Genomic DNA, 26,868 nt, shown 5'->3' on the forward strand with positions numbered 1-26,868 from the left:
AGCAACTGTCATATCGCATTACTCGGGCTACCATTTCCATACAGATGTCTTCCTTAGAGGAAAACGCTTCCCCAGATGCCCTGTGAACTTGGGCACCTCTTTGCCAGGGAGAAGGAAACATCTGGTTTGTAGTATATCTGCATCAGCTTCCCTGTGGTTCTTAGGCCCTTCTTGCCTTCGGCGACTTTGTTTCCGTGAGTGGAGATTTTAACTCCAGGAAGACCAGGTAAGATGAGGTGCCTGGATCCTGAGGCACAGCTGGACAGCAAGGTGTTGGAGGCCGAAAGAAGCCCACACCAGAGCTAGTCTATCTAGGAAAGGCATCTTAAAATCACAGGCCGTACCAAGGCAAGTACAGCAAGTTTCTCAGGGTTGGGGGAAGCACAGAGAGGTGCAGACAGCCCAAGCTGCAGTGGTAAAGCCCTAGGATGCCTCAGAGAAGCGCCCCCAACCCCGCACATCCGTGACTCTTGGAATATTTTCCTTGGAGCTTCTCTGTTTTCCAAATACCATTAGTCCCTTGGTAAGAATGACATGTTTTTTGTTTGTGGGATGCTGTTTTCCCCTACATTGACATCCAACTCACAGTAAGTGTCATAAATTAATAGGGAATAAAGAAGGAAATCCCAAACAATAGCCAACATGTGCTCCCAAACACACAGCGCTGTCACTGCAAATAGCTCTTCCATCCGCATCCGTCACGGCCCACGGAAAACAGAACTCTCCTGGTTTCTAGCACGGAGCTCTCTTAGCTTATGTGAAGTCAGGTCCCACTCAACCTGGGGGCCACCTGACACCGGCTCAGCTTGCACAGCCACACGGGCGCCTTAGCCACCACGAGAAGCAGGTATTTAAATCGAGCCTGAATTTCTGGCCAGAACTCTTTTCCCCCAAACTGTCAAACCCACTTAAGCGGGACTCCCCCATGTAGAAGGTTGGGAGGATGGGATCCATTTCAGGCTAATGTCTACTTCTCCTTTATTCAAAATGCAAGCACAGACTTAAACGTAAAGATTCAACGTCCATGGGATCACGGGAGGCTGCACCAACGAGGCTGCTAATCAGGCGGTCCCTGAACCCTTGGGGTTCGTGAGTCCGCGGGGGTCATCACACTTCAAAGCCAGGAAAACTGTAATTAGTTCTCCACATGCTGAGACTCAGACTTCACCAGGGCAACGAGCCTCTCCTCCACTCCTGCCATATTAGCTTGGTTTTTACCAGAGATATTAAAAACCACTTCACTGACTCAGGTCCACAGGTTCATCCTGCTAACAGAGCTGGGTTTAGCCCCATCCATCCCACTCACCGGGAGGCCTGACCTCTCCCTTCAAGGCCAACAGGGGACCAGGAGCTGCTCTAGCTGGGTGCCCCCTTCCTGAAGGTCAGAAATTCACAGCGCCTCCCCCTACCCCATCTTCTGGCCTTTCCCCCAACCCCTCCCCCAAATCTGGGCAGCCTTCTCAGGGGTGAGGAACGTCCCAGAAAGGGCCTTCCAGTTCTGCAGAAGTTCTCTGGGCATCTCAGGGCATCTCAGTTTCCACCCACCCACCCCTCCTGAACCACCACCCACCTGCCCCAAACGCAGCCCAGAGAAGGCCTGGCCCCAGGCCCGCTGTGTCACAATCACCTCTCAGCCCACGACAGCCACCAGGAAGGCGGCTACACAGCGGCTCTGGTTTCAACTGAATGTTTGCCTTGGCTCTCGCTGTCACTGCAGGCCTAGAATGGGCATGCTTTTCCAGGAAAAAATCATCATTTTTTGATTCCCTGCTTGTTTTTCTCAGGGTGCACATGACACGCAATCACCAAAAGCCATAAATAAATTAGCAGCAATTTGAAGGATGAGTGTTATGCTTGGTCACAAAACGTCCTGGAAGCAGGCTGGGGGGATAGATGTTCCAATCAGGGAAGCCAGCGTGTGGTAACAAACACAAACAGCCGTCCCTCTGTCCTCTCTCTCCGCAAGGACCCCGCTTTCTGTTTCTCAGCCTCAACACTTCCCCTGCACAGGGAATTCACAACACACCCTCCAGGAAGAAAGAGCCAAGAACGGCTGCAAAGTGATGTACACCTGGGATCCAGGTCCCTGCCCGGACCCCTCCTTCAATTTGACAGCCCACAGACCCTGCAGAGGAGCTCAGGTTGCCCTCGCCCCAAGCTCTTCCTTCCAGATCACCCAGCACTGTTGCCCCAGCCGGAACCCCAGTCATTTCCAGGCCTCCCTCCTTGGCCCCTCCAATTCATCCCAAATCCTGTCGTTTCCACTATTTCACCAACCCGAGTTCTCCCCACCGGGCGAGGCCTCAGCATCTCTCCTGTGGGCGCTCCCAGACTCCTGGACACTCAACACTTGTCCTCCCTTCTCTCCATCCTTCCTTCCGATCATGACTAAGGCATTCTTCGAAGGGCTGAGATCCAAAGGCGGACCCCTCTCCAGCCCCAGTCCCCACCCATCCTCCATAACGTCACCAGGCATCTGGCCAGCTCCCCTCAGCATGGCCTCCCCACCAGGCAGGGGCCAGGAGTGTAGAGAAGGCTTTATGAAAGGAAGCTGCAAAACGTTCAGAGAAGGGGTCAGTAAGACTCAGGGCCAGAGTCTGTAAGGTGGGGCACTGCCTGGGATGAGGGGGCCTACTTTCCAGATTCCATGCGCCTCCACGGGTACTGCTTCACGTCCAGAGCACCCAGCCCTGCAGGGCAGAGGAGCAGCTGTGTGACCACTGTGTGACCACCAGTCGGCCTGGACAGTGGGAGAGGAGAACAGAGGTCCCGGTGAGCGGGCAGTGGAGAACTTCTCAGGCCTCCTACCCCATATGCTAGCCAGACAGGCACTTCCCTGCCAAGAACTCGTGCTCCTCCTACACCCAGCAATACCCAAGAGTCCCCTTATTCTGGAAGCTTCCATAGCACTGTGGCATTAGGTCTCTTTCATTTGACTCAATTATAAATAGACTTTTTTTTTTTTTTTTTTTTGCGGTACGCGGGCCTCTCACTGTTGTGGCCTCTCCCGTTGCGGAGCACAGGCTCCGGACGCGCAGGCTCAACGGCCATGGTTCACGGGCCCAGCCGCTCCGCGGCATGTGGGATCTTCCCGGACCGGGGCACGAACCCGCATCCCCTGCATCGGCAGGTGGACTCTCAACCACTGCACCACCAGGGAAGCGCTAAATAGACATTTTTTAATCAGCCTCTGGACACTCGTTGCTCTGTCCTCTGATCATCAACCACTACGTTTTATGGAAGAAAAAAAAAATCAAACAGATATTGTCATAAGGAGAGCTGAAAAAAACCTGACAAGTTTCCTGACAAGGAAAGCAGGAAGAGATCATCTAGGAAAAGTATCCATGTGGCCTAGGAGCTTGCCAAGAGGGCTTCCATCAGAAAGGGTCAGATGTTAAAAGGACGAGTGCAAAGGGTGGAAGAGGCCTCCCCACAGCCAAGGTCCCCAGGCCCAGCACCATCCTGTAAGACCAAAGTAGGAAAAGCCGGGCACTGAGGAAGTTCAGGCAGGCTGGGAAGACGTTCAAGGAAACAGGACAGCTGCCTGGGTAGGCTGGCGGGACTCGGAGGGGAGAGCCCGAGGAAGAAATACAACTTAGCCAGAGGCTCTACTTGCCACAGAGAAGGCAAAGGGCCTCCAAATTAGGAGCAAGCAGCTGGAAACAGTGGAAAAGCAAAGGAGTGCATTAGCTCCTTTTAGAGAGGCATAAGCCTCAGTGAATGTACATCCCAGGGGCCAGAAGTCCTGCGAATGTGATCCTGAAGTTGTAACCTTTAGTCGCTGAGAGCATGAGATGCCGGAAGGGGCCAGAAAGACACATGAGCCAGTGCCATCCTGGTGTGTGTGGGGAAGGTGCAGGTCTTGGAACTAATGCCTGGTTCCCTGAACATCCCTTCCTAATGGTGGTCTAGAGTGAATTATGAAAGATGATCTGTAAGTACCCTAGAAAAGAAAGACTGGACTTAAAATCAGCATGAATTCACCAAGACCAGAAGAGACAAATTGGCCTCACTCCCTTTTCTGACGAGTGTTCTAGGCAAGTGTTAGGAGAATAATTAAACATAAGTCATCTTAATTTCAGCAGCCAGATTTCCCTCCATTCTTTTTTTTTTTTTTTTTTTGCGGTACGCGGGCCTCTCACTGCTGTGGCCTCTCCCGTTGTGCAGCACAGGCTCCGGACATGCAGCCTCAGCGGCCATGGCTCACGGGCTCAGCCGCTCCGTGGCACGTGGGATCTTCCCGGACCGGGGCACGAACCTGTGTCCCCTGCATCAGCAGGCGGACTCTCAACCACTGAGCCACCAGGGAAGCCCTCCCTCCATTCTTAACTGCAGGCATGTATTTCATAAAGTCTCTTGACTTGCATTTTATGAAAGTCTCTTGAAATCTCCAGAAATGTATGCTAAATAATGGGTTAGGTGTGTGTTTTGTGGTATAATAATTGCATGAATTTTTAATAAGCATTTTTAAATACTTGTATTAAAAATAAAGAATGCACACCTTCAGAACTTCAAATGATATTAACTACACAGCCAGTAGGAAGAGTTAATATAACTGGATGAAAGGACTTACTCTTCAAAACAGGCAAAGTTTTCTTAGATTTAACAACAAAAGCACAAGCAACAAAACAACAACAAAAAACAGATAAACAGGACATGATAAAAATTTTAAACTTTTGTGTTTCTAAGGACACCATCAAGAAAGTAAAAAGATAACCCACAACATAGGAGAAAATTTTTATAAATCTGGTAAGGGATAGTATCTAGAATATATAAAGAATTCTTACAACTCAAGAAGATAAATAACCCAATGCAAAAATGGGTAAAGGATCTCAATAGATAGTTCTCCAAAGAAGATATTAAAATGACCAACAGATACTTGAAAGGATGTTCAACATCATTAGCCACCAGGGATATGCAAATCAAAACCACAAGGACCCCCTGACATTGGTCTTGGCGATGATTTTTTGGACTTGACACCAAAAGCAAAGGCAACAAAAGCAAAAAAAAAACAAGTGGAACTACATCAAACTAAAAAACTTCTATACAGCAAAGGAAACTGTCAACAAAATGAAAAGGTAACCTACTGAATAGGAGAAAATGTTTGCAAATCATATATTTGATAAAAGGTCCAAAACATATAAAAACTCATACAACTCAACAGCAAAAAAACAATGTGGTTAAAAAATAGGCAGAGGATCTGTGTGATGCTGTGATTTACATTAAGAAATATATATATTTGGTCTTCTTCCCATTTCTGGTGTAGTACTCCTAAAACCCTTGGAATTTCTTAAGTGATGAGAGCAGGGAAGGTGTCTCTTGTTATGTTACTGAGGTGATGTTTGGACCCACCTAAGGATGGGGGCTGGTTGCCAGAAGAACCAACCACGTGATTGGAGGGATGGAATTTTCAGTCCCATCTGCCTGGCCTCCGGGGAGGGGCGAGAGCCTGGAGGTTGCATCAGCTGCCAATGGTCAGTGATTTCATCAATCATGCCTTTGTAATGAAGCCTCCATAAAAATCCAAAAGGACTGGGTTCAGAGAACTTCTGGGCTAGTGAACATGTGGAGGTACTGAGAGAGTGGTGAGCCTGAAGGGGGCACAGAGTCATGGGAACCTCTGATTTATAGCCAGTTGGTCAGAAGTACAGGTAAAGCGTAGGCTTGAGGCTGGTGTCTGAAGTGGGGGGCAAGGGAGTCTGGTAGGACTAAACCCCTAACCTATAGAATCTGATGGTATCTCCAGGTAGTGTCAGAATTGAGGTAAATGGAAGGACAACCAGCTGGTGCTAGAGAACTACTTGGTGCTATGGGAAACCACACACTTCCACACATTGGAAACTGAATCTCAGAATACATTTAATCTGAAAAGACATTTTCCAAAGACATACGGATGGCCAACAGCTACATAAAAAAGTGTTCAACATCACTAATCATCAGGGAAATGGAAACCAAAACCACAAAGAAATATCACTTCACATCTGTTAGAATGGTTATTATCAAAAAGACAAGAGATAGCAAGTGTTGGTGAGGATGTAGAGAAAAGGGAACCTTTATGCACTATTGGTGGAAATGTAAGTTGGTGCAACCATTAGGAAAAACAGTATGGAGGTCCCTTAAATTTTTTTAAATAGAACTACCCCATGATTCAGCAATCCCACTTCTGGGTATTTATCTGAAGAAAACAAAAACACTGACTTAAAAAGATACATACATATATATCTACACAAAAACCTGTACAAGAATTTTCACAGCAGCATTACTCATAATAGCCAAAAGGTGGAAACGACCCAAACATCCATCAATTGGTAAATCGATAAACAAAATGTGGCAAATCCATACAATGGAATAGTATTCAGCCATAAAAATAAATGAAGTACTGAAACATGCTTCAGAATGGATGATTCCTGAAGGCATTATGCAATGAAGGAAGCCAGACACACAAGTCCACATACTCCATGATTCCATTCATAGGAAATGTCCAGAACAGACAAATCTATAGAAATGGAAGAGATTGCCTAAGGCTAAGGAGGATAGGGAAGTGGGGTTGGTTCCTTTTAGGGGTAATGAAAATTAAGTGTGGTGACAGACGCACAACTCTGTGAATATACTAAAAATCACTGAATTATATGCTTTAAATGGGTAATTGTATGATATGTGAATTACAGCTCCATAAAACTGTTTGTTTATATATATCTATATATATAATGGGAATAATAGTAGTCCTTCCTGTGGGTTCAAAACATTGGAGGACAGAGCAATGTCTTGATAACAAGTTTGTGATAAAAGCCCAGGGGCCGGGCATGCATGGTAATGAGCCATCAGCTAGAGGTGAGTCAGCCTTGGGCTGGTTCTAAGGAAATGCCAAGGTAAACTGAGGCTAACTTTGTGGAAACTGAATGTCCAAGAAAAGTGAGGAATGCTCTCACCAGCCACCACTCTCCTCTCACGGTTCTCTAGAGCGCATTTCTCAGATGGCTTCTGGAGATCTTGTTAAAGGACAGATTCTGACTCAGCGGGTCTGGGTGGGGCACAAGTGCCTGCATTTCTAACAAGCTTCCCTGTGCGGTGCCATCTCGCTGCTAGGCCACGGGCCACACCTAAGTAGGAAGACAGGAAACTGAAGCTCAGAGGTGCTAAATAACTTAACCCAGGCCACCCACTCATAAAGGGCAGAAGATTTGAACTCAGGTCTACTTGACTCCAAAACCCAGCTTCTTTCCACCAGACCATCCATGACGTGGTATCTGCACACCATGTTCCAAGAGAAGCCAGATCTGAAAGAAGGATCCAGGATGTGATGGGCTCTGGAGCCCACAACAAAGGAGGAACAGCTAAAGAATGAGAAACGTGTGAGTGATCTTAAAAGAAGACTCAGGAAACATGGCAGCTGGCCTCAGGCCTAGGAAGATCTGCCCTGTGGAGCAGCCATGCCCACCTACCTGGATGGCCCCCGTAGGGGCACTAGGCCAATGAGGAGACACACGAGCATATCAGTTTGGGCTCTTTAAGAAGAACGTTCTAATAGAGCTGTCCCGGAACAGGCCAGGCTCTCCCAGACTACAAGCCGGTGCCCCAGACAACACCTTCATGATTCTGATATATCTCTATACTACCTTCTTAGCCCTACCATAAAAGAGGCATCATTTGCCATGATTATAAAAATAAATCTTACTATGATAAATCTTTAAAGTCTAGCTAAGGGTGCTCAGCTGGGAGACCTATTTTCTTTTTTTTTTTTAAAGGAGATTAACAAGTGTTAGCTAAGCATTAAAGCCATATTAGGAGGAAACAATCTCTTTCCTTGATATATTTAAAATTGAAATAAAATTCAAAAGATCATCCTTTTTCTCCTTCTGAAATTCAGCTGTACCACCTAAAATCATCTTGGAAAGCACTGGACCTAATGATCTAAACACCCTTTCAACTGTGAGCTTCTGGAACCTTGTCTCCCTTCTCTAAAGCTAAATAGCCCTAGTTTCCTCGAGCCTTGTTCAAATGGTTTCAAGCCCTCTCAACCCCCCCAGTTGCTCTCCACGGATAAGCACCAGTTTGTTTCAGCTGCATCCTGAGCAGCAACCAAAGAGAATGGGGCTGTAATTGAGCTGGAACATTATGCTTCCATTAAGGCAGCCCCAGGTTCCATCTGCTTTCCAGCAGCCCACTGCAATGTCCAGGCTCACTGCGCTTCCAAGGATGACAACTGCCACCTGTTTCTTTTTAGCCAGGTGGTGTAGAGGTACATCCTCCCCAGCCCATCCTTGATCTCTGGCTGCTTTTGGATGGACTGCATGACATTATCCAACGAGGCAGTTTTGGATTAGTAGAAAGAACAATGGTCTTACCATTAGAGTAGTTCAAAAACAGATTAGATTGCCCTAGTGTGGTGTTACCTTCTTCTCCGTGATGTTTGCAAGCAGAATCCATCAGGGAGGTAATTCAGTTGCCAAAGTTTGGCCAGCAGTTGACAAGAAGGCCTCCCATTCTAAAACCCTGTGCTTCTATAACACAGCACTCAAAGACAGAGAAGAACATGCAAAAGTGCACCACGATGGAAGAATACTTCTAATTTCACGCCTACTCTCTGCCCTAGATGGTCCAAAGCATCAGATTTTCTGCCACAAATCATTTCATCCTCACAACTACCTTGTGAAGTAGCTAAGATGCCCCCATTTTGCAAATGACCAAACTGAGACTTGGAGAGGCCAAATCACTTATCCGGGTCACTCAGTCAGTTGTCAGAGCCAGGACGCCAAGTCTGTTGAATCTGATGCCAAAGTCCGGGTTCATCAATTCTATTTTGCAGGTCCCAGGAAGAAATGAGAGAAGCAAAAGGCCATCAGTTGATGGGAATCTGGAATGCCAGGATAAGCAGTTTTGATTTAATATAGGAGGTAAGAAAAGACTACTTTTTTGATGAGGAGAGTTATATTTTTAATCTTTGTAAACACCTGAGTTCAGTTAATAATTTAAAAATAAGAGGAATAGTAAAACAAGGGGAAATAAATGAAAGATAGGGCCGTGGGGAGGTACAAAACAACTAAGGAAGGGAGGGTTCTTGGCAGCCTTCGGCTGTGTGCCTTCGGCTGTGTCCCCTCGGTGACAGAAACCAGCCACTGATTAGAGAAACAGTCAAGCATGAGCCCCGCAGGGAACAGCCAGACAGAACGAGGGCACGTACTTCACAAACCACCTTCACGGAAGGCACATCCCCAGTTTCTTACAGGGGAAAGCTGGACAGCTGCATTGCAGGCAGACCTCATTTTACTGTGCTTCATTTTATTGCATTTTTTTTACAAATCGAAGGTTTGTGTCAACCCTATGTCAGCGTCATTTTCCCAACAGCAATTGCTCACTTTACATCTTTGTGTCACATTTTGGTCATTCTCGCAATATTTCAAACTCTTTCGTTATTATTACATGTGTTATGATGATCTGTGATCAGTGATTTTTGATGTTACTATTACAAAAAGATTACTATGACTTGCTGAAGGCTCAGATGATGGTCAGCTTTTTTAGCAATAAAGTGTTTTCAATTAAGGTGTGTACATTGTTTTCTTAGACATAATGCTACTGCACACTTAACAGACTACAGTATAGGGTAAATATAACTTTTCTATATTTGAGAAACCAAAGAATTCGTGTGACTCTCTTTACTGCCATATTCGTTTTACTGCAGTGGTCCGGAACCTGCGCAACGTCTCTGAGGTCTGCCTTAACTCAGTAGCCCGCCAGGAATATTAACTACTTGCCACCAGGGAATTCACAACTCCAGGATGTTTTTCATTTGCTCGCAGGGTTATTGGAAGTTACTATGATGGATTCAATCAGCTTACCAATAATTAACTCATACACGGGCTTATCAAACAGCTCTGATCCCTTTAGCTTCCATCTAACCACACAAACACAAGGCCTTCACAAATATAATTGGAAAATTATAAAGTAACCAGGGACAGCCTTCTTGATGGTCACAGCTAAGCACATAACTGAAGTGGCACATGTGTCAAAGCTGTGAAGAGGCTCTATGGTACCATCGGCTGCTTCGGAGTCCACGTGTTTCAAGGCACAAGAGGTGCATTTACATATCGTGCCTGCTTCAAAATACCAGACTAAAGAGCATGAGGTGTGGATAACACCTGAGTGCTTTTTGGAAATCACGCAAAATTGCAGCAACCATCATAGAGCCCCAGCAGCAGGAAAACGTTTGGAAACTTTATTTAAAGTTCTATGAAATATAAAGAAAGGTCCAGAGTGAGATTTCTTGGAGCTTATGAATATTTATTATAATACATTCTTGAAAACGATCAAAAAATTAAGTACAATAGAAATAGGAAACAGATTTTTATGAGTCAGTCATATATTTGCATTTTGCAAATTGCAGTTAAAGACCTATAACCAGAATAGTGTTAAATGCCAAAAAAACGCAGAGGGAGGGCTGCTGATATTTGGACATTTTCTTAAAACTGGCAAATGAGGGGCTTCCCCGGTGGCGCAGTGGTTGAGAGTCCGCCTGCCGATGCAGGGGACACGGGTGTGTGCCCCAGTCCGGGAAGATCCCACATGCCGCAGAGCGGCTGGGCCCGTGAGCCATGGCCGCTGAGCCTGCGCGTCCGGAGCCTGTGCTCCGCAACGGGAGAGGCCACAGCAGTGAGAGGCCTGCATACCGCAAAAAAAAAAAAAAAAAAATGGCAAATGATATTTTCAGAGTTTTTTGACAATCTGTTTCCCAAGGAGTGCACATCCTGTTACTTTCACTAACCTGGTGCCAGCTGGAGTCACAAATTCAAGGCAATGTCAAAGGCCTGGGGTTATCATAATCCCTTTGTTCAACCAGGGCTTGACCTGACAGGAGTAGGAGATGTCCTGAACCTTGACCAGAAAGCTCTCACACACAGCTCAGCCACCCCCAGCCCTGGAGCAAGGAGGAGGCTTCGCCAACATGCCCAAAACTCCCAGACAGCTAGCTAAGCACACTCGTGTCTCAGGATTAGTAACAAGAGAAGCGTTAACAACCGTCTACGTGATGAATAACGTTCCCCAGTCAAGGAGGTCACCTTGGGCTTTGTGACACCCATCGAACAGGGCATCCTCTGACTACAAACCCCAGATGGACATGCGGTGTTTAAGGCAAAAGTCCATCTCCAGGGGAGCTGGAGAGCTGAAAGAGGCCCCTTTGCAAATTGTAAAGACCCATAACCCCAAACTTTCACCAGACACCACAACACTGAAAGAGGGCTAACTCACTAAGGGTTTGTTTTTTTAATTTCTTATTAGGAAAGCAATATATGGGAATTGTAGGAAATCTTTAAAACACATTAAAGTATACTAAAGGAGTAAATTTCTAAATAGGATTGAATTTGAATTGGGACTCCCTTGAGGTCAGAGACGAGGAGTTTGCTTCCAGCTCACTGGTGGCCTGGGCTCCAGGTGGACTGATAGCCTGGAACCCTCTCCAACCTCACACTGCTCACTGCCAACAGCCCCAGACCCCTGCCCTATATGCAACTGAGCACAGCCATCCACGTGTGCTCAGAGCACTCACTCCAAGAAGCTGAAATTGGTCAAAAACAGGCTCTCGATAATGCAGAGGGAGAATAAATGAGTTACAGATTACATAAGTTTCACCACCAGAAACAAAACCCCACCGGATAATCACCTTGCAAAAATCCCCTACCCTACACCAGCTGACCATCAGAGGCCTCATTTCCTCATCTGTCTGGCAGGGATAAGAATGGTCCCTGTGCTTTGCAGGGCTGCGGTGACACTCCAACAAAAGGGCTCCACCCTGTGCACACAATGTTATTAATAAGAACAGTAAATGCTACCCTTAAAAGCAGCTTTGAATACTGCCACTATGGGCAAGAAGGTGTCTGGTGTCTTCAATACAAAAATCAATGTGTGTCAATAAACAGAAATCATAATGCCTTACCAGATCTCTAAAAGCTGAAAATAAACCAGTTCTGCCTTGATGTCCTTCTAAGTCCAGCCGAAGAGTACAACCATCATTTCTGAGGTGTTTGATTCCATTTGTTGTAAACAAATCAGAATCCTTGTTTATTAAATTAATGAATAACTACCAACCTGTCTTTGTGTCCTGGGGATTAACCAAGACCAAGATTTTATGTTGAGGTTCATCACAGTGCACAGTGCAAAAGCAAACAGACGAAGCTTCAAGTTTAACCTGAAAAAATAGTAAAAGCACCATTTTGTTCTGTCACCACAGTAAGGGCACAAGAAATTGCTTAACAATTAAATTAGCACAATATTCACTGAAAGAACACTGTTGCACAGAAGTTAATTTGACAGGACGGGGCTTCCCTGGTGGCACAGTGGTTAAGAATCTGCCTGCCAATGCAGGGAACACGGGTTCAAGCCCTGGTCCAGGAAGATCTCACGTGCCGCAGAGCAACTAAGCCTGTGCGCCACAACTACTGAGTCTGCGCTCTAGAGCCCACGAGCCACAACTACTAAAGCCCACGTGCCTAGAGCCCGTGCTCCGCAACAAGAGAACCCACCACGATGAGAACCCCGAGCACCACAATGGAGACCCAACACAGCCAAAAATAAAGTAAATAAAAATAAATAATTTTTTAAAAAAATTGACAGGATGGAGGCAACATGAAAATGGAAACCTTACCCACTCTGAGCTAAACACGAGGGCAATCTGACAACAGCCCTTCCTCTATCTCCCACCCAGCAAACGTGCTCTTCCCCTTGTTCACCTGTCTGTCTATCCAAGTAATGACTGAACATTTCCTCAGCTGACCCCCTTGCGGTCTCTCCTTCCATTCACTTCCTGCCCCAGCAGCCTTCCCCACCCGAATCCCTGTCGGGCCTCCACCTGCCAAAGCAGAAGGCCACATCCCAACCTCAGGCTGCACCTGCCAAGCCGACCTCAACTGTCCCCCTGCAGCCACTCTATGCAAACAGCCTAGACAAGCCTGCGTCCACCCGCAAGGCCACTCAGGCTGCCTGCTGCCCTGGCTCGGATCCCTGCAAGCAGCCTCAAGAAACCCACACCCTCTCTGGGCCCTGCAGTCTCAGCTCTGGCTCTGAGGCAGCCCCGGGGGTAAGATCCTCGGTGCCCAGCACCCGTTTGCTCATGACCACAAGGAATACCAAGCAGCACATGCAGGGTCCCTGATGCTGGGCTGCCCCAGAGCCTTCTCTCAAGCACCCACTTGCCAAGTTCTGTTCCCGGCCATCGAACCCACTGGCATCAGCTCCCAAAGCAAAAGGACAACACGCTCCACTCCAAAGTCTGTTTTGAAAACCGAGGAGAGTGTAAGAAAATGAGAAAAGGACGTGTCGGCTGAGTGAGGCAGGCAGGCTGCTTGTAAAAGTTTACAGCAGGCCTCCTTGGTTTCAGAGAATTGTTTCTTAACAAATCCTGAGACCCATAAACATCTTGGTGGCTCCCAGTCTTCAAGTCACCTTAACGAAGAGTCCCCCAGCTGGCTCCCCGTGGTGGCTATATGAAGCACAATTCACCCATCAGATGGCCATTACAAGGCCATTAAAAACAATATGTACAAAGCATTGGATTAACATAGAAAGATGCTTATTATAGACAATATTGTACTCTGAGTGTGATCTGAATGTTAAAAAAGCATGCCCAGAAATAAAATCCAATGGAAACACATCAAAATGTTCACAGCAATGAACATGGGTGATTTTATTTTCTCTGTCCTTGGCTATAGTTCCCAAATAGTATACACTGAGCATATACTGTTCTATAACCAAGAAAAATCAGTAAGTATTATTATATTTTAAATATGATAAGACAATTTCAAGACTGAAAACAGAGTTAATTATGAAAAGAAAAGACTTTGAGGAGAACCAGAGTGATGTGGTGTGGTACATCCTTGTCTTTTTTGTTTGTTTGTTTAAAAAAATGTCTCTGGTTTCAAAAAGAAAAGTTAAATTTGCTAAAAGAAATGAGGAGGTCTATCATCATCGCAAATCAGACTATTTCAAAACCTGCTAAATGGTAGGAAACTGCTACCATTTCTTAATTAATTGCTAAATTGGTAGGAAACCAAATGATTATTTTCAGGACTCTTTTTTTAGAAAGGGGAGAAGCAAATAGGTAGAAAGACATTTCAGCATTTCTATCACATTAAAACAACTTAATTTTAGTAACTGTCTTATTTTATTATGTTTTTGCTAGTAACACTAAAATTATCCACTCTGTGAGCATACTACATATTGGGGGGTTTTGTTGTTGTTAAGCGATGTAATCCATAAATAAATGTGAAATAAAATCAGATAGATGACTGAAACTGCACCCTAAAGTACTTCAGCGCTAACTCTTGTATTTCGCCACACTTCTCAGATTACCTAGCATTCCCCCCCTCCCCGACTCCACCCAACAACCCTGCAGCCCACCAGCCCCGCAGTTCCCCAAGAGTAAGCCCCTAGTCTTGACTGAGAGCTTGCTTGCTTGCTGGTTTAGCTGTCACTAGGGGGCGCTGAAAGCGTGTGAGTACAGCCACCTCCCTCGGCAGATCAACAATAAGGAATCACCCATGGGAGCTGGATTCTTCCAGGAGTTAATTACAAACTAGCATCTCCAAAATCTCAAGGAAGCCACACTATATAAACTGTACAAGCCATTGTTTTAATTAACTCTGGAACAACTTCAATACAGCAAAATAAAACCCTGTCTTCCTCAACCAACTTTGCCTGCCAGAGAGCAATGATTTCTGTTATGAGTGAAATCTTATTCATATAAAACAAGAAAATCTTGCCTCTTTCAACGGATCAGCCTCAAATCTGAAAAACAGGTAACCAATTTAGGTACAGCCCAAGATTCACATATTCTTTTTATTTACTTCAGGGGAGGGGGGAAGGCCTTAAAAATAACACAATTATTAAATTTCACCCACAATCCCACTGTCCTAACAAATAGTTTTCATTTCTGTCTTCTTCCAGCCCATATTCAAAATTCAATCTTATCATTGCTGAAAATCATAATTGATACAACTTCATTCCAAGTCAGAAACTTTTAGGACTAAGTCAAACCTTAGAGACTAAAGGTCAGTCAATCCCCTCATTTACAAATGGGAAAACTGAGGCCAGTCAGGCAATACACACAGCATCTCAATTAGTCCTCATAACAACAGTATGAAGTAAGCGCTGTTATTGTCCCAACTTCTGAGATGAGAATAGCAAGAGCAGAGAGGTAAAGACACTTGCTCAAGGTCACACAGCTATTAAATGGTAGGCATGGGATTCACAGCAGGCTATTTGGCTGACTGCTTTATAGAACTGGACTTATCCTCAAGACCTCAGAATCCCAATCCAGGATTCCTTTTGCTTCTCAAAGTGGAATTATTCTAGTATTTACCCCAGAAGGATTTTTTTTTAATCTGTAATGCTCTTTCACTAACATTCTCCTTTTTAATAATTTAGATTTTATAGAACTCTCCACCAATGAGGAAGACCACACATACCTGCTCCCCAGTGGGAAGAGAGAAAACCTCTGGTGAGGGCCATGCTCCTTCCCCAAGAGTGGCACGGTAAGCCAGAGCCGCTTCCCGATGCCCAGCAGGGTCATCTTCCAAAATATCCACTGGGTAAATGCCTGCTAGGGGAAAAAGAAGGCAAGAAATGACATGAGCTTTCCTCTATCATTGAAATAAAAGTCACTTATTTCTTGAATATGAAAAGAAAAAAGCAGCCAATTGAAACTTGCTTTAAAAATTCTGTTCACCGGGCTTCCCTGGTGGTGCAGTGGTTGAGAGTCCGCCTGGCGATGCAGGGGACACGGGTTCGTGCCTCGGCCCGGGAAGATCCCACATGCCATGGAGCAGCTGGGCCCGTGAGCCATGGCCGCTGAGCCTGCGCGTCCGGAGCCTGTGCTCCGCAGTGGGAGAGGCCACAGCAGTGAGAGGCCCGCGTACCGCCAAAAAAAAAAAATATTCTGTTCACCTGTTTTTTTTTTAAGTGAAAAAGAAAAGAGCAGTGTAGCAGCAGGAACCAAAAGAAAATAGAAGACATTCCTGATGGTGGGGTTGGCACCAACCCCAAGGAGACATGAGGTTCAATGCGAACCCTCTTAGACCACTGCAGAAACTTCCTTTCATACCCCCTAACTATCAAATGGTTTCCCAAGTATTTTCTAGTAGTGTCCTCCACCACAGCCACATGTACAAACAGGTACCCTGAGAGCTGACCCCAGCTGCTTAGAACCTTGCTAACTTTGACAAAATCCAGCCTGAGTTTTTAGTTTGCCAGCTTACATTTGCCACGAAGTTAAGATTTGTCAATTCTTCTCCTTTAATTGGACTGCTTTATTGTAAGAGAGTTTAAACGTACTAGTTAGTATGAACTATAAAACTACATGTGTAAACCAACATGGCCATTCACAGATAGACTATTGCACAGATTAATTTGCAAGTTATCTCCCAGCTCTACTCAGCATCTCTTTCTTATCACAGTACTTTTAGAGGAAAATTATATCCTCGAATAATCATACAAATTGAGAGCATACAATTCAGCTTGGAAATGGCAGTTGGTTTTCCCAGGAGATGCTGGCTCATCTCTGGCTGGCACATCCCTGAGTGGGAGGGGGCTCTGTAGCTTCTGCCCTTCCATGGTCCCCTCCTCTGATGCATTTCTGGGCCTCCTATGGTGGGAAGGGTGCCAAAGCAGCTGTCTTCTTCTTCTTCCTCTCCTCCCCCTCCCCCTCCCCCCTCCTCCTCCTCCTCCCCTCCTCTCCTCCTCCTCCCCATCCCATCCCCCCTACTCCCCTCCTCCTCCTCCTCCTCCTGCTCTTCCTCCTCCCCCTCCCCATCCCCCTCCTCCTCCCCATCGCCCTCCCCCTCCTCCCCTCCTCCCCTCCTCCTCCTCCTCCCCCTCCCCCCTCCTCCTCCTCCTCCTCCTCCTCCTCTGCCTCCTCAAGGAAGATAAGCCTGTGCATAAACACCCACTGAAATATCAGCTTCCTACTTTCTCTCAGAATCTCCATTCCTTCTGCAGACACTTTTCAGAGAAGAGAGACTGCTCTTAGCAGCAAAAAGTTTCACGTCTCCAGTTCACCAAGCTTGCCTATGATGAATTTTACTGCTGTTGATTGGGGGCAGTGCTCATAGAAAACAGAGAATGTCAAGAGCAGGGGTGGACTAGGCCTCAGTCCTGCATGAGCCCCTCCCCCTGCCCCTGACTTTTCATGGTGAAAACATCACCAGCACACACACAGTGGCAAAGAGATGAGTAAATACTCTCCCACTATTCAATTTTTTTAAGTATTTATTTGAGTGTGAAGTGCACACCAAAAAATTACAACTATAAATGCACTGATTAAAATGTTTCAAATAAAGACATGAAAAATTAACAGTCCATTCAGTGACAATGAACAGTCAATGATGAACTTGGGGGTCTCTTTCTAAACAAGGTTGTGCCTCTAGGTAGCAGGGATATTCTGCTGTTCAAGGCACACACTTGTGGTGTGTGTGCGCATATGTGTTTTCTCTCTATACACACACATTCAAGGAAGCCCAGGCTCCTTCTCACTGTGATGGGCCAGGAAGCCCCCAGCAACTGATCAGACACAGCCCTCAAGCTGAACCTCTACGCCCTCCCTACTCCTTACTGGGCCCTCCAGGAATACAGCTCAAAGCCGATGGATCCAAGCCAAGCCAGATGGTTCCTTGCTCAGGAACCACTTCAAACCTGCCACCAAACCCCCAGCCTGCATCACCTATCTCCAATCGTCCTGATGCTCTCAGTTCAAGGCCTCAGCATCTCACAATAACCTCTGGCCTCACCCCTTTCCACCCATCCTTCCTCTATCTGCCACCAATAAAAATATTGTAGCTATACCCTGGCCCCAGGTGCCAGCAGGTTGCTGAGTGCTACACACCTCTTATTTCACTGAGTCCAGCCTAACTCCAATTTACAGATGAGAAAACTGAGGCCTAAAGAGGAAACCATTTGGCTAGTCAGTGGCAACACCAGGGCATGAAGGTCTGTCTGATTTCAGAATGTGTAAAACACTCAGATGATGTTAGTGACCCCATCCAGACGGTCTCCTCTACCAAGCCTCGAAGGCCCTTTACAATCACATGCCCCCTTCCTCTGCAGCACCCCTACTCCCCAGCTCCTTCTGCCTTGCCATCTTCAAGGCCCATCTCAAACTCTAGCACACTCAGGGGCCTTCCTGGAGCCCCAAAAGGCAAGGGCTCTGTGGGTTATTGAGTCCCGTGTTAGAATCCAGCTTGGCTCAGGATGGGAATTGATATACCTTGGCCACTTCCCCTGTGCTGCAGGGCCTTACACACCTGAACTCGGCCTTTCACATGGGTCAGCAGGTGAGGCAGCCTCACCCCACCAGCAACGTGAAGACTCCCTCCAGGCACACTGAGTGCTTGTTCTCTCCTCTCCTGGCCCCAACACCCCTCGCCAACAAAGGTCTCTCCCTATGCCTTTCTCATCCTGAGCACTTCGGAAATGTGGGTGGTTGTTTAGCTGAGCTCTCTGTTCAAACTGCTATTCATCCAGTTGGTCTAGTGGCTTCCCACAGGTATGAAAAAAGATTCAGTGCACGTTCAAATAAATTAAGAAAAACATACTGGGAAGTGGGCTGCTTCAGCCCTAGGGCACCTGACTCATGCTGCATGATTCTCCCATGAAAGCAACTTCAATAGCTACCTTTCTCCAGACGCCCCCAGGAATGCAGTCTTACAGAGCAAGTAAAAATCCCACCTGGACTTTTACTCTCTGGCGCTGGCCCTGTGTCTTGGGAGAGATGTTTGTCAGAGTCAAGCCTTCAGTCCACTCCAGTGAGGTTGAGGTTTGACTGACAAGCCTTATCAATGACACCCCCCCAACCAATACACACACACACACACACAAGCTGAGACCTCTGCTGACAGGGCACTGGGAGGACAACATAATCGTCCACGTTTTGCGGAGGGGCACAGGGTGGGGTACCTCACCCAAGACCACTGGGCCTAGGGGCCTCTGCCTGGCTCCCCCAGAGGCTGCCACAGCTTGCCTGGCATTGGCTCTGGCCGAGTGTGGTCAGGAGAAATGCAGTGAATGTATTTTGCTCCTTGTACACCATGAAATCACTTCCCTGGCCGGGTACGCTGCTGGAGCTGTGAGAGCCCCTCAAAGAACCTGACGGACAGTATTCCCAGGGCACCCTGGCCCCTCAGGGCTCTCCTGCCTTGCAGCCCAGGCGCGGGTCCCTGGGGGTCTGCCCGCTATCAGCCCGATAGCGTGAGCATGGGGGCTGCATCGGGCCTGGCTCTGGGGATAAATTAACCCTCCACGAAAAGGAATTTCCAAAGATCTCTTAAAGGTTCCCTTTTAAAACCTTTAAGCTGGGCCAGACCCCTGCACCCCAGGGAAAGGGCCCCCCAAGCTGGCCGGGGACAGGAGGAGGCTGCTCCAGCCTTTGGGGTTTTAATTCCTTCTCATCTCTCTGGGGAAACTGCCCCATCAGAAAAGTTCGGGCAGACTCCTCCTTACACGGAAAATGTTTGGGTTAGCTTTCTGGAAAACTGGGTGGGAGTGAAAAAAAGAAAAAGGGAAATGCTTAGGGCAGGAGAGGGGAGGGGGCATCCAATGCTGGCTGGCAAGGGAGACCCCTTCCCCAACCCAGGACGGACACACACACACACACACACACGCACGCACGCACGCACGCACGCACACACACACACACACACACACACCCGCTCCATTGCAGGGAGGAAGGAAGCCCCGCCCCCGCCCACCCGCCAACCACAAGGGCACATTTGGGCCTTGCAGAGGGGCCCTCGGGAAGTAAACAAGTCTGGGGCGTCTTCTGCACGCGCCGGAGACCAGCCTGGCCTCCGAGCTGCTGATGGAAGGCAGACTCGGGCAGGAGCTTCCAGATGTGAAATGCTAACAGGCTTTAATGGTTTGAACCCAACAGGAAATATTTTTCCAAAGCCAAAAGAATGTAATCTTTTCAGTACAATGCAAAATGCTTTTATGAAAAACGGCACACAGTTGAAATGATAATTCATTGCAGACAGCAAAGAAATAGAAATCCCCCAACGAACCCCGATTTTAAGAATTCACTTTAAGCATAAGTTGGTTGTGGTCACCCGAAAAACAAAAGCAGAGGTCTATCTTAAAGCATTCTTCCAGGGAAAATGCTGAAATCATTCAGGATCTTTGTACCAAATCTTGAGTTTCCAGGGTACAGAATTTCTTTATTTTTGCTTTTCTTTTTCACATAAGCTATCTGGTGGTTTTCTTCACAAAATAATTTGCTTCTAAAAGGAAATTATTAGAAGGAATCCTTATTATAGAAGAAATACGCTGAGTGGGGCTAAGCGCCTAATTCTGAGCTTAGCAGAGAGTTTGGAGCCTAGTTTCTAACCCGAGAGAGGGCATCAGACAAGAAGTGTCTGAACCCAGGTGTTTTGCACACCCACGGTGGTAGGGTAGTGCCTAAAGGGAGAAGATTTCCAAATGCCACCTCAATGGCTCAGAATTCAGCACCAGGAATTCACCAGGGTCCCTGATGTCCAGTGAGGCATGCACTTCAAAGCTGCCTGCTTTAAGAAAATTCAGTATTCACAAATGCAAACTTCATCCTGACCCTCCAAAGCATTCACCACAGGATGCCTTAAAGCTGAGAACTACTCCTAAAGTATGATTACATTTAATTTTTCTTTTTTAAGAGGGCCAAAGAATCCTACGTTCTTGACTTCCCTTGTAGCATGCATTTTCACACATATATTCTGTGGAACACTAGCTTCACAAGATATGCTGTGGAAGGAGGTTTCTGAGGCCAGCGAGTTTGGAAAAGGGAAACTGCTGTGATGCTCAGAGCTCACTGCTGGGGGTTCTTTGTGCCTATCACCAATCTGGACATTTAGAAACCCTGCAGCAATGAGATTTGATTAATCCAGCATTTATTTCCCAAACTTATTTAACTAAGGACCCCCGTCCCAGAACACTGATGGACAGATGACAAACAATATCTTAGAGAAGAGTGCTTTGACATAATGTCAGGGCAAGAGGACCCATCACTATCAGACAGATAGCAAATATGCAAATACCTGGAGCTCAAGGACCACAGGCAAGGGGGCCGTGGTGTCAGCAGAACAATCCTCCACATAGAGGAGAAGAGAACAGAAGGTGAAGTAAATACACACTTGGATATTTTTGTTGGTTTTTGAAGAGCATCTGATTGCCAAAATATTCTTAGCAAAGAATTGAAAAAAAATGTTGGAAGACAGAATGTAGAAAATGTTAGAATTTCTGAGCAGATGAGCAAAGTTGTCAGGGAACGGAGGAAGCTCTGGGAGAGGTCTGCAGGTGGTGGCAGGGTAGGTTTCATTACTGGTAACTGACAGGGAGCCTGTTGCTCTGTTATCACAGATTTAGTACTGGCCAACTTGCAACTTGTCATTGCCTTGGCTGAGAATAAATCACTTGTCCCAAATCTAAGATGGTAAAATATGCAGATGACTTTGTGTGCCACCCACACAAAGATTTATGTAATCCTAATTGCTTTTAATATGAAGGTCTCATAATCTGAGCACTGGTGCATCTTACCCTTAGGCAAATGATACAAAGATTAAACTATTTTTCCCCCTGAATCATTCAAAAGGATATGAAGTGGGTCTGAAACATACTGTTCCTTTTGCATTCAAAGAGGTGTCACATTTGGGGACAAATGTGGAGCCCTATTTGGGGCAGACAGGAGGAAACAGCATCTCAAATGTCTGCTTCCTCATGAATGGTAACAGAAGAGGGGTCCTCATCTGATACAGCTGCAGGAAGCTCAGGTCCACCCTTTGCCCCTGAACCTGAACTCCTCCATCCCATGTGGTCATCATTATGATGCCCTATTTGTCTAACCTTTACCAGAAGGAAGAGAGCTTTGGCACATACTCAGGAGAACATGGAGAGCCTGACTCTTTGTATCCTGAATTTAACTGACCAGGAACTTGTAAAAATATCAAATCCCAGTGTCAGTAACATCACCACAAGATGTGGTGGTCCTGAAGCTGGTGGGGAAAGGCTGGGCGGGGTGGGGGTGGGGGGCAGTTGGCCCGCAGGAAGCAGAGCCCTAAACCACACAGCACACGAGAGGAAGACAAATAACTCATCACCATAATGTTTTACCCATTAGTCACAGAATAACATTTCTCAGAACTTACCCAAAAACTGTGGTTGTTAATGGACTTTATAAACTTTCATCCAGAAATCACATCCCTATATGTCCATCTATTACACTGCTAACAATAATATTTCTGAAGAGGACAAAGTTAGGTCTCTATCTGGTATGCTCAGCCCTGTGCAAAGCAACAAGGAGAGCTGAAAGTAGACTAGTCCTCAGTCTCCATGACCCAATTCTAGATTAAGCTGGTGCCCCCTGTTTAAGCACTCAGCCTCATCACCCGGACTACCCCACATGGAGAATGAATGGAGAAGAATGGGATTACCTTAAACCTAGACAATGAGTCGCTTAGGGAAAGTGTAGTTACTTCCCAATGTCTGGAAATGTGTTGAGAAAGCTACATTTTATAAGGGCACGGGTCTCTTCTGTGTAAAACTGAAAAGTAGATGAAGAGGTACCTGCCTAATAGAAATATTTGCATCCACGTTAGTACCAGCCCAGTTTTAAACTGAAGACCTATAAAAGAAAGTTAACATTCTGCCTTCTGTGGATAAACAAAGTTTCTCAAGTACTAGTTGGGAGAGAAAGCATTAGAAAAATAGCGATATGTTCTCACATTAAAATGTACCCTTTTATACCTTACATTTGTACAGTATTTTCCAGATAACAAAAGGGCTGTCACACTTCCTCGTTTGTTTGAAACTTACATCAACCCTTTGAAGTCAAGAAAGAACAAAGAACTGACCCCATTTTTCAGAAGTGGAAACATTCTCAAAATGGAAAGTTAGTAATGGGGCTGAGATTCAAACCCAGATCTTGAGATTTCCAGAAGTACTTTCACCAATTTGTGTACTTACTAATTTATATTGTGTCAAGGACCACACATTGTGTACTAGCACCAAAAGGCAGCTAGTGCTCAGTATAGTACTGTTTAAAATACCTGCCTTTTTAAGGCTGAATAATACTCCATTATATATATACACACACCCCATTTTGCTTATCCATTCATCTGTTGATGTTCACTTGGATCGCTTCCACCTTTTGGCTATTGTGAATAATGCTGCCATAAATATAGATCTAGAAATATCTCTTCTAGTCCCTGCTTTCACGTCTTTTGGGGATATACCCAGAAGTGGAATTGCTGGATCATACAGTAGTTCTGTGCTTAATTTTTTGAAGAATTGCCATACCCCACAGTGGCTGTACCATTTTACACCAGCAATGCACAAAGATTCCAATTTCTCCACATTCTCACCCAACACTTGTCATTTTCTGCTTTTTCTGATAACAGCCATCCAAATGGATGTGGTTTTGATTTGTATTTCCCTAATGGTTAGTGATGCTGAGCATCTTTTCACGTGCTGACTGGCCATTTGTGTGTCTTTGGAGAAATGTCTATTAACTCTCTTGCCCACATATTAATAACTTTTAACAACTACTTTAAAAGCTTGTAAGAATTAGAATGACATGAATTCACAAAGAGATAAGTGGCAAGGCTGATGTGGTCTAAATGGGCTACCTACACAGGATTCATCACAGCACCTGCATCACAGGGCAATGATGCCACCTCTGCCCACTGTCCATCTGAGCCATACTCCCAAGAAAGAGGCAGAAGCTGGGAGGTGGCAGCAGTGAAAAGAGGACAGACTGAGTGTGCATTGTCATTTGTACTTTAAGGCTTGGGGGAAAAAAAACTACTTTTTAAAAAATATAATATATATATATATTTTTTAATATAATAATAGTAGTAATAGTAAAATATAATAATAGTAGTAATAGTACTGTAGTAGTGGTGATGGTGGTAGTAGTAGTAGTAGTAGTAATACCCTGAGGCTTCTATGATATCTGCTCCCAGGGTCCCTGCCCAAGGGTGACCTTAGCTTAGACAAAGGTCTTCCTGATACCCTACGGTCCTGGAAAGAGGTCTAATCAGACCCTGATCACATTCAATACCAACACCACAGCAAAGGTTTGAAAAAACTTTCTGCTATAAAGCTATTTTATAATGTATAATATAAAACAATCATGGTCATCATTTAGGAACTTTCCTACTATTGCCAGACACTGTGCTAAGTGCTAGTCGATACAGTGGTGAAAAAGCAGAAGTGGCCTCTGCTCTTATAGAACTTACCGCCTGGGCGGGAGACATAAAAACAGTTAATACCCCCATGGCATGGAGGGAGGCGAGTGACAAGGGAGGTGGGAGACAGGACAGGATGACCAGCAAAGGTCTCTCTAAGGAGGTAACCTTTAAGCAGAAGGACTGAAGAATAAAATGTTCGCCTCATGCAGAGCAAGATCAAGAGCCACCCAGACTGAAGGAACAGCCCCTGCAGGAGGAAGAAAGGAGTGGAGGGAGTCCAAGCGCTCAAGGGTGGCCAGTGTGCCTGCAGCATGGCTGGCCAAGGGGAGTAGAGCAAGGTCACAGGAAGCAGGCAGACAGGGGCTAGAGTAATAGGACGCTGGCCAAGTTCCGACTTCAGGTTTCAAGAAGAATGCAGTAGGAGGATGCTGAAGGGTCCCCAGTGGGGCATGATAACTGGACTGTGTATTTGCTGCCTCCTCCAGATCACACTGCAGCAGGAATCCGAACCAGGGGCAGTGCAAGTTGAGTCAAGTGATGATGATGGCTTAGACTAATGATGGCAGTTTAGATGATGAGAAGGAGATGGCAGGCTTGAGCTAGACGTTAGCAGTGGACATGGCAGAACCTGCTGCTAGATGGATGTGTGAGGTGAGGGGCTAAGCTGACTTTCTGCTTTAACCCCTCCACTTCATATAAGTCAATGAAATTCAACTAGTAGCTTTCATATTGTGACATTTATAAACTAACATTGGAAACAGTCTAATTTCTGTTAAGATCCTAGCTCTTTCCAAAGGGGGAAATTGATGAACCTGCCAACAGAAGAATAAGATGTACATTATTCAAAAATACTATTTTCCTTGAGGTATTACAAACTGAACCAGTATAAAAACACAGATGAAGCACCCACAAAATGATGCCACCTCATCAGACCTCCCCAACATCAGGCCACATAGAGAGTGAGGTTTGGGCACGAGGGCAAGAGCTTCGGGGTCATTCAGACCTGATTTCAAAAATCTCTAACATATGATGAAATAAACTGCCACAAAAGAGCACAAACTATAGACTCAGACCCATAAAGACTGCAGATACTGAAATTATCTAATACAGAAGATAGAGATATGAAATATGTTTGAAGAACTTTAAATAGGGAATATAAAGGGCCAAGATTTTTTAAATTGTCCCATAACATTCTAGGGGGAAAGAAAGTAGAGCTTCTAGAAATTTATGTCTGAAATAGCCAATGAACAGAAAAATAGATCTGAAGAAATTACCCAGAAATGCAGCACAGAAAGACAGAACAAGTGTAAAACATGAAAGGCAGGTTAAGAGAGACGGAGAGTAGAATGATATGGTCTACCAACAATGTAACTGAAGTTCCAGAAGGAGAAAAAACAGTAAGGAAGAGTCAAGATTTGATGAAATTTGTTTGAAATTTTTCCAGAATTAATGAAAGACACCTGTCCTCTGACTTTGGGATCCCAACCAACCCCAAAGGAGGAAAAATAAAGAAAACTCCCCTCCTAAACACACTGTGGTCAAGCTGCAAAACAACAAACATTGGGTTGGCCAAAAAGTTCCTTCAGTTTTTAAGTAAAAATAAAAGACACATTTTTCATTTTCACCAAGAAATATATTGAACAACCTATACACCGTTTTGTTCCACTACCTTCTGCCATTTTTCAGGCAACTTCATAATTCCGTCTTCCCAAAATTTTTTATCTTTTTGAGCAAAGAACTGTTCCAGGTGCCTTTTACAGTCTTCCAGGGAATTGAAATTTTTTCCATTAAGAGAATTTTGTAAAAACCGAAATAAACGGAAATCTAAAGGTGCAGTGTCTGGTGAACACAGCAGATGAATCAGAACTTCCCAGCCAAGCTGTAACAGTTTTTGCCTGGTCATCAAAGAAACATGTGGTCTTGCATTATCCTGATGGAAGATTATGCATTTTCTTTTGACTAATTCCAGATGCTTTTCATCGAGTGCTGATTTCAGTTGGTCTACTTGGGAGCAGTACTTGTTGGAATCAATCATTTGGTTTTCCAGAAGGAGCTCATAATAGAGGACTCTCTTCCAATCCCACCATATACACAACATCATCTTCTTTGGATGAAGACTGACCTTTGGTGTGGTTGATGGTGGTTCATTTCGCTTGCCCCACAGTCTCTTCCATTCCACGTTATTGTACAGTATCCACTTTTCATCGCCCGTCACAATTTGTTTTAAAAACCGGAATGCTTTCATTACATTTAAGTAGAGAATCACATGTGGAAATACTGTCAAGAAGGTTTTTTTCCACTTAACTTATGTGGAACCCAAACATCAAAGCCATTAACATAACCAGGCTGGTGCAAATGATTTTCAATGCTTGATTTGGATATTTTGAGTATGTAAGCTATCTCCCAGCATGGTATAATGTTGATTGTTCTCAATTAATGTCTCGATTTGATCACTATCGACTTCAATTGATCTACCCAACTGTGGAGCACCATCCAGTGAGAAATTTCCAGCACAAAACTTCACCAACCACTTCTGACACGTTCAATCAGTCACAGCACCTTCTCCATACACTGCACAAATATTTTTTTGTGTTTCAGTTGCCTTTTTACCTTTCTTGAAATAATAAAGCATAATATGCTGAAAATGTTGCTTTTTCCTTCTATCTTCAAT

At 45.3% G+C, this 26,868-nt stretch overlaps 1 protein-coding gene across 4 annotated transcripts in view; it reads right to left on the reverse strand.

Annotated features, from left to right (window-relative positions):
• LOC307181710 (protein FAM169B-like) overlaps nucleotides 1–26,868 on the reverse strand; it is an 84,675-nt gene that overhangs the window by 48,769 nt on the left and 9,038 nt on the right. For 2 of the 4 annotated variants that reach the window (XM_079912443.1, XM_079912442.1), the window contains exons 2-3: nucleotides 15,456–15,589; nucleotides 12,082–12,181 (exon numbers count right to left, since the gene is read on the reverse strand). In XM_079912443.1, the coding sequence (XP_079768569.1) occupies nucleotides 12,082–12,181; nucleotides 15,456–15,589 (234 nt within the window). Of the gene's footprint in view, nucleotides 1–12,081; nucleotides 12,182–15,455; nucleotides 15,590–18,708; nucleotides 18,850–26,868 lie in introns of those variants that run through there. The other 2 variants (XM_079912445.1, XM_079912444.1) reach the window with 2 other exon arrangements.

This window comes from Stenella coeruleoalba, assembly GCF_951394435.1.
Source record: "Stenella coeruleoalba genome assembly, chromosome: 2".
NCBI classification, from domain to species: Eukaryota; Metazoa; Chordata; class Mammalia; order Artiodactyla; family Delphinidae; genus Stenella; species Stenella coeruleoalba.